The 14,105-nt window shown below is 39.4% G+C and overlaps 1 protein-coding gene across 1 annotated transcript in view; it reads left to right on the top strand.

Annotated features, from left to right (window-relative positions):
• The window catches only part of CIR1 (corepressor interacting with RBPJ, CIR1), a 38,529-nt gene extending 30,990 nt beyond the window's left edge, over positions 1-7,539 (top strand). Inside the window, exons 8-10 of the mRNA XM_061185146.1 lie at positions 4,120-4,226; positions 5,291-5,376; positions 6,594-7,539. Of these exons, the coding sequence (XP_061041129.1) occupies positions 4,120-4,226; positions 5,291-5,376; positions 6,594-7,236 (836 nt within the window). The 3' untranslated portion in view covers positions 7,237-7,539. The remainder of the gene's footprint in view (positions 1-4,119; positions 4,227-5,290; positions 5,377-6,593) is intronic.
• The last annotated feature ends 6,566 nt before the right edge of the window (positions 7,540-14,105 follow it).

Raw genomic sequence — 14,105 nt, 5'->3', positions numbered from 1 at the left:
TGGATCCTAATGTGAACAAGCCAACTGTAAAAAAAAAAAATATTTTTGAGATAACTGGGGAAATCTGAATGTTGACTGGATTTTAAAACTGTCAGTATTAATAAGTGTAACAAAGGTGTTAGGGCTTTACTTTTAAGAAATAGCCCATATTAGTGATTTATATACCAAAGTGATGTCTGAAATTTTATTTAAAATACTCTATCAAAAAAGAAACAAAAAACCCTGGAGGTAATAAATAAAACAAGGATGGCAAAACATTGATAATTGTTGAAGCTGTGTGATGAATATATAGAACTCTTTATTCTCCCTAGGTTTGAGATTTTTTCATTGTATCAAGTTAAAATACACACACAGAATGAGAAGGAAAATAATTAATCACCACTGTCATCACAAACAAAATGATATTCACTCGAGGAATAGAATTTTAGTCTCAGGAAGCAGTAGCATCCTATAAATTAAATTAGTGTATTAAATTTGGGGGAAGGAGGGGAAAGTATTTCTAATACAGCCATACTTAACCTGTAACTCAGTGTCCTCTTTCCCACTAAATACCATAAAACTGTAGCAGGTAATGCTTCATTTGAAAGGAACAGTGAACTTTGGAAGGAAGATAGCTCTGTCCTTGGGAAGAGCAGATGGGCCCAGGCTAACAGTGAGACACAGGAATATCTCTGCCTTCAGCATTAGTCTCCCTCCTGTGCCATTTGTGGGATTCACCTGGGACTGCTGTCTTCTTATTGGGAAGTCGGCGACAGGGCCTTTCTCACGGCCAGCTCTTTTGACTCCTATATTATTCTCTGATAAAATACCTATTTTACTACAGAACATTTTTTACCTTCTATTGCTTAGTTCTATAAAAATGAATGCTCTTAATGAATAGATTAAACCCTTTACAAACGTAATTTCGTAGGACATAATTTGCCTTCTGAGAATTTATTTTTTCTGTGACATTGACTTCATGTTGTTTTTCTAGTAGAAAATAGTCTGGGTCTAATCAGGGCATAGAACTGAATACCATAGTCACAATTAGTATTTTGGTGCTTACCCACATCACAGCAAAGAAAGTTTGCAAAATTAATGAATGTTGAAAACAGTTTCTTCAGTGGACCAACTTTTCTAAGTTGGAACACTGGTTTTCAAGCTATGGAGGCTTAACCCAGCCTGACTGAAGTGATCTAGAAAGGAGCCTTCACAAATCTACATTTTAAAACAAATGCCCTTTTTCTGAGTTCTCTAGAATCATTCTGCCATAGCAAATTTAAGAGCAAACCAAACCTTCCTCAACCCCAGCTCCATCTGTAATTTAAATTATAAAGGCATCCCAAAAAAGTAGTCATTTTGCATTTGAACATATTGTAAAATCTGTCTTCAACATACCTATATAATTTATTGATATTATATCAATTAAATTTTGAGTTCTCAGAGAGCTGGAGTCATTTCTGTCAGGTTAACTCTACATAGCCACTATCACAGTAACATGAAAGTATAAAGATACCTTGCTGAATATATCTTAATTAAACCTGACTTGTCATATCTTTCTAGAAGTTTTGATGATAGGAGGAGAAAGTTTAAGTACAAAAAGAAGTGAATAAGACTGGATTTTGAAAAATGTTACTATTAAGAGCATTTTTTGTGAAAAATATGTAATAATCACAAAAGTTTTATAGCTACTGACAAAAATAATAGTTACTATTTGTTAGGTACTTCACTAAACATTGTTTAGAGTCTTACAGTGTGGAAGTATATGCTAAGCATATGTACTACAAAATTTCAGTTGAGATTTTGGAGAAATATAAATGATGGAAGAGTAATGTTTGTTTTATAGTCTGAATAATCTCTGTCAGCCTGGGGAAGGAGAGATCATTTTCTTGAAGTAGTTAGAAGTACTGTAATGAAAAATTTTAAAGCATGTTTTCTAAAGCATTTTATTAAAATTACCCATCTTTTGATGAAAACTGATGAAATCAGTACCCTCTCATCATAATGGCCAAGCTCTTTAGCCCTTTACTGGAGTGGTTTTTATCCTAATTCTTAGCATGTTTGCTTTCTGAATTCATTGAACATCTAAAAAAGTTGTTGACAAGGAAATGTAGTTTTGACACTTCAGGAAAGACATTTTCTACTTTATAAAATTAGGTTCCTACATGTGAAATTTGAGAAGCCACCAAAGTGAAACACTCTATAATTAATTTAAAGCTATTAATTATATTAGCACTTCAATGCCATTTAGAGGCACTCCGTACTAATATTTAAAGTTCAATTTTTGGGACTTCCCTGGTGGTGCAGTGGTTAAGAATTCGCCTGCCAGTGCAGGGGACACAGGTTTGATCCCTGGTCCAGGAAGATCCCACATGCCGTGGAGTGACTAAGCCCGTGTGCCACAACTACTGAGCCTGCGCTCTAGAGCCTGCGAGCCACAACTACTGAGTCCGCGTGCCACAACTACTGAAGCCCGTGCACCTAGAGCCCACTCTCTGCAACAAGAGAAGCCACTGCAATGAGAAGCCCACACACCACAATGAAGAGTAGCCCCCGCTCGCCACAACTAGAGAAAGCCCGCATGCAGCAACAAAGACCCAATGCAGCCAAAAATAAATAAAATGAATTTACAAAATTCAGTTTTTTACTTAACGTTGTATTATCAGTATTATCAACCAAATTGAATAATTTTTCTAGAAGTCATTAAAGTAATCCACAGGAAATTAAATTAATTGTATAAAAGAAAAAACAAATCAAAAATCCAGTGTTGTTTTAAAATGAAATATTAATATCAATGAAATAAAGATGGTGCTTTATGATGTTTTTGTTTTGTTTTCAGTTAAATAAGGCTTTTTCCCCCCAGTAAATTAAAGCATCACATTATTAATACTTCCCATACACCAGTAATAGGCAGTTTTTTCTAATTATCTCCCTAATACCTATAGCCAACTTTCAATTGTTTTTGGTAATATGAGTAGAATGGTAAAGCCGAGAGTCCAATAAAAGTTATTAACCTACACCTGAACTTGTCTGATCAAACTTTTTACCAAAGATGCTATTGGCAAGAGAACAGATTTGAATTATATTGCCTATTGCCTTTTGGTTTTTTATGGTAACATGTAGGTGAGCATGCAAAATAAGTAGTAAAAGACCAATAAATCAGGGAAAAGGTAAAGAAATTAGATGACGTATTTAATCAACAAACTAGAGTATCAGTTTCTGAATGTTTCTCTATCCCCCACCCTCCCTTACGAATTGCTTGTTGGCAGGAACTGTCTTATTCTTCCCTGTATTCCAGATACATTGCCCAGTATAGTTCTTTTAAGCCAGTGTAATGATTTAGGCCAGAAACTAAAAAGCTTCCATGAAATGTTGTCATTATTTGCTACTTGCAGGGAAAACAAAATGAAACTGGAATATACAAAAGAAGGAGGAAAGAATCTTTCCTATCTTATGTAAACGTAATAATGTTTGAGGGAAGGGTGCAGATGTTTAAAACTTTTTATTTTTAATTACATCTATGTTTAGTCCATATTGTTTGTCTTTAGAGCATATTATGTGACCAAAAACAAGCTCACTTTTCAAAAAGTTTGGGGATTTTGTAAAAGTGGAAACAACAGCTTGTAGAAAATATAACACATACACACCTATAGCTAGCCTAAAATTGCTTGTCACCAACTCCAAACTAATGACTAGAAGTTTCAAACTCTGGGAATGTATATATGCAAGATTAACTAAAGTACTTGATCGTTACCGATAGCATATGTGTAAGTATCTCTTTCAAATTGAATTCTTACTGAGAGAATAACTATTAAAAGTTTAATTACAGTCTTTTATCATTTTGCTTTGATTTTATACTAAAAACTACCAAGCAGATAACACTTACGTGTATCTTTTTCAATATGACAAAGTTACATAAGAGAATCCCCTAGCACGTAAGAAAAATGCAATTATTTTCTATTCCGAATCTCCAGACTGCTGTTTTGGAAAATCATATCTGATTATTTGCTCAGCAGAAGATTATTGAGTTGATTTAGCTGTGATTTTACTTAACAAAGCTTCAGCTGCATTCCTACTGTGGAGTCCGAAAAAGGTAGAGAGATATAAATGACACATTCAAACTGTGATTTTTGTGAACAGGACCATCGATGCACCCCTCGGAGCTAATAGCGGAGATGAGAAACAGTGGGTTTGCACTGAAACGAAACGTACTGGGGAGAAACTTGACCGCAAATGATCCATCACAGGTAATGATCTTTTTATCAGTAAACTGAAAATGTCTATAAATCTAAATGTGATTGCTTGTGAATTGCTACTTAATGTTTTCCAATATGTATATATCCATAGGAAGGCAAGCTAGAGCAAAGAAAATGCCTAAAACGTATTTTGATTTTGCTTCTTTATTATTTTAACCTAAATGAGAAATTGTTTTTAAACCTATATTTTAATAAACGAAACTGCTCCTCTGGGTTTATGTGGATAAAATATCTAACTGATCTGGTGATAAGGTTGTTACTTTTTCCTTCCTGCTAACTTACCCATGAAGTGACATTAAACAGAACCAATGGGAAGAAGTGTATAAAAGCAAACCCCTAAAAAATATGGAAAATATTTTAAACAGTTACTTGATTAAAGTGTACATAGATCCAGAAAATGGTTGAGTTTAAAGGGTTAAATGCAGATGTTCTAATACAAACCATGTATTTCATTTAATGAGGAAACTGGAGCCCACAGAAGTTAAGTGATTTCCCTGAGATCATGTGGCTTTTTAGAGACAGAGCTGAGACTAAAACCCAGACTCCCACTGGCATAAACTTGTGCTGCTCTGAAAGAGTCACATTCCTTCTCAAACACTGCTAGGGATTGTACGTATAACGTATATATCATGTATTTGTACTGTTTAATATATTTGATAATGTACTGTTGAATTTGTAAAGGCAAAAATTGTGGATGTTTTGACCTTCCCCTAAAGTTCATGATCTTCCTGGTTTTTATGTTCCATTAAATTAAAAAGAAAATTGAGCGAGTAGAAGCCATGCTATAAACATTTTGTCTATGCTTCTCTGTCGTCCTCTCCTGATAAAGTTTGTTAATGGTGGCAAAGCAGTCGTCTTAACCTCTTAGGGCATTATGATCCTCCTTGGCAGGTAGACTACAAAAATTTTTTAATTCCACTTTCCAATCCAAAATGTCATACTCATCTACAGTATGTCCCTAATATAAAATTTCTTATTTGTAAACGTTTCCTTTCCTGTCTGATAACTAACTTGTCTTGTGATCTAGCAATTTAATGATGTCTTTGTTGACTTAGGAATATGTTGCAAGTGAGGGTGAAGAAGATCCAGAAGTCGAATTTTTAAAGTCACTAACAACCAAACAAAAACAGAAACTTCTCAGGTGATTAAAAAGTGTCTGTTTAATGAATTCAACTACATTTTTTCTTATGTTTCATCTTAGTGTCCTATTCAACTCTGATCCTAAGTTTAAGGTACTTAAAACCATGTATCACATTCATTTATTGATTTATTCTTCAGCTGTAGTAGTACAATTTTGTCTTTCTTTCAGTAATATGAAAATGAATGTAAGATTATATACTCGGTTTATACCGCAAAGTCACTGCACTTTTCAGAACATTTAATTTGGAAATAGATTTATTTGTAGGTTTTAGTTTTCATAGTAAATTTGTATATATCTTTGCATACGGTTTGTTCTTAGAAAATTGTGGGCCATGTATTACTCTTCTTACATTTTGTACAATTCTATGAGGAATGCTGAAAAATGCTTAAATTTAAAGTCAGTATGAATCGTGTTAAACAGACTACCTCTGGATTAAAGAATCCAAGAAATGTCTGCTGAGTCCAATAGAGGGAGCTCATGATGTTTCAGTATGCAGAGTCTTGAGAATGGCTGGCAGGATCCAGTGAAGACATTTTTATTTCAGAGTAACTCAGACATATCATATAAACAAGTTACTCTTCTGAGAATGTGAAATACTCTTTAGAAATTCAGAATGCCGTAATAGAATTGTCCTAATTATTTATTTATAAGTCTAAACAATTGTTGAAAACTAATATGTGATTATTTTATTTTATGTAACTAAAATAGATTACTAAAAAAATGTAAAATGTATTATACTTATTCAGACTTTCTGGAGAAAATGCCCTTGAAATTTGATAGTGTAATGTTGATGAGTATTTCCATATTTAAAATAGTACATACATAAAATTAATGTTTCATCTGATTAGAGCTTTATATTTCAGTTTGCAGTTGGTCCAGCTAATGTTACAAACTTTTCTTTATGCCAGGATGACCATTTATTTAGGGTACTATATAATTTCCAATTCTGATTCAGTAAGAATTTTTTTTAATAGTCATTACTATTGAGGAAAGTATACTGAGACAGTTAATGCATTTTTAAATTTAAACTTATAGTATATGTGACTTGAATAAAGGGAAGAAAATGATTTGTCATTTAATAAAAGTAAAGAATGTATTTGTATTTGAATACCACTTTTAATAGCTTCTAAGAAACTATATTGTCTATTCAAAATTTTATATTTGTCGGTGAAAGGACTGTTTTTACATAGCCTGTCACTGTTTTTTCCCAATAACAGGAAATTGGATCGACTTGAGAAGAAAAAAAAGAAAAGGAGAAAAGATAGAAAAAAGAAAAAGCTTCAGAAGAGCAGAAGTAAACACAAAAAACATAAAAACAAATCCTCCTCCTCTTCGTCTTCCTCCTCTGGTGACACTTCAGAAAGCAGCAGTGACAGTGACAACAAAGAAAAAAAAATACAGAAGAAGAAAAGAAAGAAAAACAAGCGTTCAGGGAATTACAACAGTGGTTCTGAAGAGACGGACAAGTCTAAGAAGAGAAAACTTGATGAAGAACGTTCTAGCAGTCACAGTAACAAGGAAAAGCCTAGGTTTTTAAAACAAGAGAGTTCTGGGGAGAAGAGCAAATGGAGCCATTCTGATTCTGACAGAAAGCCCAGAAACCATAACCAGAGTCCAGAGGAGAGCGGATCTGGAAGAAATGAGAGGAGCAGGAGAAGCCGAAGCAGAAGTCATGGTGGTTACAAGCCAAGAGAAATGAGAAAACGGCCACGGCGAAGTCCCAGTGAAGAGTGGGACAGGAGAAACGACACCAGAAGCCATGGCACAGATAGATACAGAGGAGGGAAAATGCACGGAGCATTATCAGGAGATGATAGGCATACTAGAGTGATGCAAAGAGAATGGAGAAGTAGAGAATAAAGAGAGACTTGTATGTGACTTGGACCTGGAAATAAAAATATCTCCACTTCCTTCTTGAATACCTTTAGCAAGGGCTAAATTATGTACTATTGTCTTTCTAATAAAAAAGCTCTATTTTAATTTTTCATCTCTGTAAACTGTTATATCAAGTACAAAACTACATGAATCCCATAAGAATGAACTTGGCAAATATTTGTAAGTGATCTGTTTTGGGGCTGTAAAAAATATTTTCTGTTCTTTAATGTTTCCTGTGCCCTATACTAAAACAAAAACCCCATGTAACCATGTGACATTTTCTTTGTTCTGAAACATCATTAAAAGAATGACAGTACAATGAATGGGTATAGTTTAATTTTTTTTTTCAATTCAAATTTATTAGTTTTAAGATTTGAATTTACTTGAAGCCAAGTGTAATCACTGTAGAAATTCACTGCTATGAATTAAGTAATGGATTGGTCAGTATTTCTTTAAGACTTTAAATTCTCTTCAGGTGTTTTGCTCTAGGGTCAGAAGCTATTTACATTTGGATGATGTATTAATTTTCTATACTGCCATAACAAATAACCTCAGTCTTAATGCAAATACAGTTCTGGAGATCAGAAATCTGAAGTGGGTCTCACTGGGCTAAAATCAAGGTGTCAGCAGGTTTGGTTCTGGAGGCTCTAGGGAAAATCTGTTTGCCTGTTGCAGCTTCTAGAGGCCGCCTGCATTCCTTGGCTCCTGGCCCCTTCTTCCATCTTCAAAGCTAACAAAGTCAAGTTCTCACATCTAATCACTCTGACACTTTCACATTCTGCATTGTTTTCCACTCTTTGGGACCCTTGTGATTACATTGGGCCCACCAGGAGAATCTCCCTATTTCAAAATCAACTGATTAGCAACCTTAATTCTATCTGCAACCTTAATTCCCCTGTGCCATGTAACCTAACATCTTCACAGGTTCCAGGGATTGGGATTGCTGTGTCATTAAGGGACCATTATTCTACCTAGGACAGATGGCCCTTCTACTACTGACATTCAGCTATTACAGATTTTACTTCTAAAGGTGAAGCATTCACATAATGTCACAAATGAACCAGTGTAAACTATTTAGATATATTTCATAAGTATAGGTATATAAGGTATGTTTAAATTTAGCTGCAAGTTTCCCCTTGTGTTTCAAAGCATATGGTGAAGGAAAACTATAGAAAAAAACATTTAGTTCAAATTACAAGTAACATGCAATTCCAAAAAATATATACTAACCATCATGGACACAAGTATTGTTATCAGGGTTCCACATTTTAAAAACACTTCTTATTTAATACAATACAAATGTCACTTAGTTTGGATGGTTTTGAGAATGGCAGTCCTAATTTCATAAATTTTATAGAAAAGAAGTTTGAAAGAAGAATTAAGTAAAACCTCTCTGCGTAGTCTGGTATATATATCTTTGTATTGTATATGCACACACAGAGATGTCCTCCGATTTACAAGCAGCTAACTAAAGGCATAAGCAACCCTTCGATTATTTACATTTTTAAGAGAGCTGGGAGGGGAGAACTTGAATTCCTTCTACGGTACTCTTCAATAACTTAACAGTGCACCTCAAAGATCCCTTTCCCTCTTCATTTAAAAAAAGAAAGCATGCATTTGAGATTGATAAAGACCGCTAATTTACACCTTGAGTTCATCAGTGTTGCACTGATTATTTTCTATCTTATGCCTTTTTAGACTTTATAATTTTTATAATGTCAAAACCTATGCAATACTTACTGCCTTAAAGGATTTCTGAACCAACAGTGTTCATGAAGAGAAATGTTGAAATGCATCCTGTAATTAAAATGAATTAAATACATTATCATTTCTTAACACTTTGACTTCCACAAAAGTGTGGTCCCCTTTTAACTTTATAAGTGGCTGAAAGAATTTTTCAAATCTCTGGTTTACTTATCCTTCACCGTTAAGATTGAGAAGCTATACCAATAGCTCCAACATTCTTATCTATCCAATGGTGAGAAAAATTCCTATGTAATTATAGGAAATGTTGGTTTGCTGTTTGGCTTTCAGACTTGGTCACCAAAGGATGCTAGACAGCCCCAAGGGGCTAACATTCCAACTTGGCAATCTTAAAAACTGAAGGGAGGCATTTTCACATACAATCATAACATGGTAACAAATAGCTTTAAAGAGCCTCACCTGACTTGTTCTGCACACTCTAATGATAAGAGTAAAAGGAATTGAAAGTGATTTTTAAAATAAAATGTTAAGCATCTAATTATACTTTTGCTTTTGAAATACAAGGTAAAAACCAAAGAGATAAACCTCATAATAAAAAGGATATCTAGTTGTATGTGTAGAGGTTCCCCTAAGAACGCCAAAAAAGAATCCTCCAAGTGTAATGAATATGATTCAAGAACAAGAGTCCCCAACAGTGACTTTTTTTTTAGAAAACCACAGGAAAAGTCTGGTGATATGTCATTCTTCTTACCCTTAATAGAGAAATTCTTTTAAAGAAACCTGGGTGTGCCTAGTGACATTTGTCCAGCGGCCTGGCACTGCACCGGCCAACTTGGGAGACATTATTGGGGTCCCCTCCTCCCCTTTTCCCTGGCCTAACATTTAACATAATTTAACACTAGCAAATTAATTCCTGTAGGAGGTGCTGTCGATTTACAAATGGTCAGGCACGATCAGGTTACTAGGTTAGGACTTGTTTATCCGAATGTCTATGTGGTAAGTTAGTCATAATTTCATCTAATAAATGTGCCAAAATAGGCAGAGGTTGCTGCAGCATAGCGGCAGGTCTGCTTACCTTGCAGTAGGAAATGGAGATCTTACTTTGTATCATACGGTTTTAATCTGAAGAAAGCTTTTTATCTGAAAGGCTTGGAGAGACCTTCCTTGTTCTTCCATGAGATGGCTTGCTGATAGTGAATCACATCAGTCCACGCTGTTGGGAGCTCGGCGTTTCCCAGTTTCAATCACCAAATATTTACTATGTTTTAGCATTGAATCTCAAAGATTTCAAATTCACCTGAGCCATTTCACTCTCCTTACCTAACAACCACTCGGCCAAGACGCAGGTGGAGGCCGCTCAACAAGGCCGCGTCCTCCACACCCTGTGTTTAAGATCAGGAAGAAAGCTGCATTTTAGCTTCAGTAGCTGAGGGGTATTAAGAAATCTTATTTCGGTTTTCTGAAAAGAAAACCTTGATAGTTACCACTTCTTGAAAAGAGCTAAAGGCATGCAATAGCTGCAGACCTTGGGAGCGGGTTTTTCGGATCAAAAAGGAGAAATGCTTTTTTAAAGTTGTGAGGAACAAATAGGACCGAGGGAACTCTTAAGTTTTGGGAAATGCCATGGCAACTGAGAGCTGATGAAGCTCCTCAAACCCCGTTCCTGCTGACAGAAAAGGAAGCAGATCCTCATGCCCTTCCCCCTTTCTCCTCCCTTCACGCCACACTTAACATCACCCTCAGAATGTAACAGTAATAATGAAGCGAGGCGTGAGGTGAAACGCAGGAACGGCTTGTCATGGAAAACGCACACTGTGGCCCAAATTGTCCGTGAGTCGCCTTTCCGCGACTCGTAGGCACGGAAGAAAACCCGGTCCCTTCGGTTCGAAGGTCCTCCCGAGGGGGTGGTCAGAAGTGGAGGTCCAGCAGCTTGGGTGCTGGCCGGACCGAGGCTTCCAAGGACCTCGCCTTAGACCGGAGGCCGGAAGGGGGCTGGAGTGAGTCCCGGGCTGGCGTGCCCCTTCCCATCCCCACAGGCGACTCCACCCCTGCGTACGGTGGTGCTTTCCTTCTAGACGCGCGCCTGGCAACCTTCTGAACATACCTCAAACCCAGATGAAAGCCTGAGAATTAGGGGGCGCGTCTCCCTCCTAGAATATGCGCCTCCCGTGCGAGGAGGCCGCTGGACTCCCCACCGACAAAGTGTAACGGGAAAGGATGCGGGCTAGCTCGCGGCAAGGGTCCCCCTCCCCCCCCCGACCCTGCCAGTGGCCCACTCAGAAGAAATTCCAGGCTGCGGACCACGGGAGCTGCGCCCTGGGGACCAGCACTCCCGGGCCGCCGCGCGCTCTCGCCTGCCAGTTCCAGCCTAAGCTCGCCCGGCCTCCAGCGCGTTTCGCCTACGCAGGTCAGAGGGCGGACTTGCCTTCACTAGTTAGGAAAGCGAGCGAATTTCTCTCGTCTCTCGGGCTCCACAGGTGAAGAGGGCGCTTTAGGACGCCGCTGCTAATCTCTCGCTCCTGGGGCAAAAGTGAAAATGTTGACTCTCGCCAACAATCTGCAAGCAGAAAACAAATCGGGGTTGCCGAGGAGGGGGGCGGGGGGACAACACATCACTTTGCATTTCTTTTATAAATGAATCACCCTGAAACGGTTAGATGTTTGCAAAACAATGCAAAATCCCTGGTATGAATTCCAAAGGAAGAGAGTACAAGGGTCTTGGAAAATCTTAAACCTTGTTTTTCTTTCCCGGGTCCCTGAGAACAGGCCCTGACAGACCATGTTTCCACGGACCTACTGAAACCTTCCCCTTAACTGGAGTTGCAAACACACTGTATATATTTATATCAATAACATATAGGGTAGGCATGTCTGTATGTATTTACCTCATACATATTTCTATAAACTCCAGCGTCTGGAAAGGGTGGGGGTAAATAACCCCGAACGGTTAAAATTATGGAGAAGTGATAATAACTGATTACTAATTTGAAAGTAAATAAACAGGTGACTTTTTCAGATCAAATCCCTCCTTGGATCGTTACAATAAATATCTCTGAAGGAAGCTCTCTATTTATGTTGTCATTGATTAATTCTTCACTACCTCATTTGATTTCGATTTAGAACGATTTGATTCTAATTTAATTAGCATGTAATTTGGATGTACATAATTACTGTAATTATGACATTCAGGTAAGGCAGCTTTAGGCTGAAAGGCAATTTCAAATTTTCTAGCAACCTACTTTGTACTGGGAAATGGACAAGGACTTTGCGCCCTGCTATCCAAGTAGTAATTAGCACATCTTTGAAACAGGCAGTGCGGCGGGGTTTGTATTAAAACAGCAAATACAAACCCAGCCGAGTTACCGGCTGCAAAGGTGGCTGCGAGTTCCCGGAAACGCACGGCGTTTCCCTGGCGCGAGATCGGGGAGCCCGGCGCCCCAGCGCCTGGGCCGGCTCTAGCTGCTGCGGGCTCCGGCGCCTCTGCGGCCTCTGGCGCGGGATTTGGAGGTGTAGCTTTCAAGATTAAAATACAATAAACGTGCGGGGAGGGTGGGGGACAAGAAAGGAGGGGAAGAAGCCACTGCACGACGTCTGAAGACGAGGGGCTGGGTAGTGGACTAGGAAGAGGAGGGAAAGGGGCGGCGGGAGGAGGGCGAGGCACAGAGTGGAGAGAAAATTGGTCAACGCCCCCAAGTGTTATCCGATTTTAGATTTGGGTTTCAAAGGGAAAAGGTGGGGGCCAAAGGGGTCAGTTTGCGCCGACAGGGAGTGCGGACCCTTCGCAAGGGTCTGGGGTCAGGGGTTTCGGGACTTCTGGCAGCCCTAGGGGGCCCTGCGCGCCCCGCCGGGCCCCGGGCCTGCCCAGCAGCCCCCAGCACCCGACTCGGGCGGGATGGCGCCTGGAGGACAAGAGGCAAGGCAGGAGGCTGCTTCGGCCATCCCCGGGTCCGGGCTGGAGAAAACTGCGGGTCCCTCGCTTCCCTCCCCTTCACAGGGGGGCCTGGGGACCTGGGACGGTCTGCTTGCCTGGTTTAATCAGCTTGGTTCGGTCGGTCCCAGATAACCCACGTGGGTCCCGCCGACCGGGAGCCTTCGGATTCTGGTAGTTGGGGGAAGAGCGCGGGGGCGCTGCAACCACGGCCGGGTCCCCATGCCGGGGTCCACGTCGCCGCCGACAGCGCCCAGCGTGCTCAACTCCAAGTTGGAAGACCCTGAAGTTGCCTTGAAGGAAATGTTAAATGCGCCAATTCTAAGACTAGGGCCAAGCAGGGCGTTATATTGTTTTGTTTGGATTTTCAGTTAGCAAGTTCCAGAAAAGACTTCCTTTGCCTGGGAGCAGTAATACCGGCCATTACTAAGCAGTGCCGCCCAGTAGCGGGGCTTGTCCCCCACGAAGCACAAAAACTCGCTTTTCTTTGCTCGATTCGCTGGGTTGCTGCAGCTCGCGGCAAACGCCGACTCCCCGCGCTCGAAGCGGCGAGCAAGGGCGGACAGCGCGGCCTTCCCGGCCCGGAGCTCTAGATGGCGCCAGCGAGCCGCACTCGCCAAGCTCCTCTTAAGGGAATCAAGAGCGACTGTCAAACATAAAAGCAAATCAGAGTTTTCAGTTTTTTTAATGTGTTAAGAATGTTATTCCTTAAGAAAATTTGTAGCTAAATTATTCTCACTTAAAATAAACACTTAGTATACCAATTACACAAATGGGCGGGATTTATGTAAGATTTACTTCATCTGCATTTTTGTAGTGGGAGAGAGCCTTGGTGAATAGATAATAGATGCAAATAAGATTAGAGTTAAAATAAATAAAGTTTCCATCTGAATAAAAAGAAATTCAATTTTACACGACTTATAACGATTTGACGGAATGTCCAGACAAGCCGCTCAGGTGCACCATCTAATCGCGTCAAAATAATGCTGTTTTCCCTCCTTGAGGAGAGAAAAATCTTTCTTTCTTTTTTCTTTCTTTTTTTCCCCCTTCATCAGGTAGGATCCAATTCACTCCGAGGGGGAAAATGTAAAGCCAGAAAAGGAAATCGCCGGGGGAGGGTGTGGATCGGCGCTGGCTAGGCGAAGAGCCGAGGAAAACTTGGTCTTCCTTCCTCTACTATGCAGGAAGCTACAGCACAGGAAACGCTGGGAGAAACCGGCTG

Source organism: Eubalaena glacialis, chromosome 1 (assembly GCF_028564815.1).
Source record: "Eubalaena glacialis isolate mEubGla1 chromosome 1, mEubGla1.1.hap2.+ XY, whole genome shotgun sequence".
Classification (NCBI taxonomy): domain Eukaryota; kingdom Metazoa; phylum Chordata; class Mammalia; order Artiodactyla; family Balaenidae; genus Eubalaena; species Eubalaena glacialis.
The sequence above is the reverse complement of the archived record's forward strand: the minus strand, read 5'-3'. Positions and strand labels throughout refer to the sequence as shown.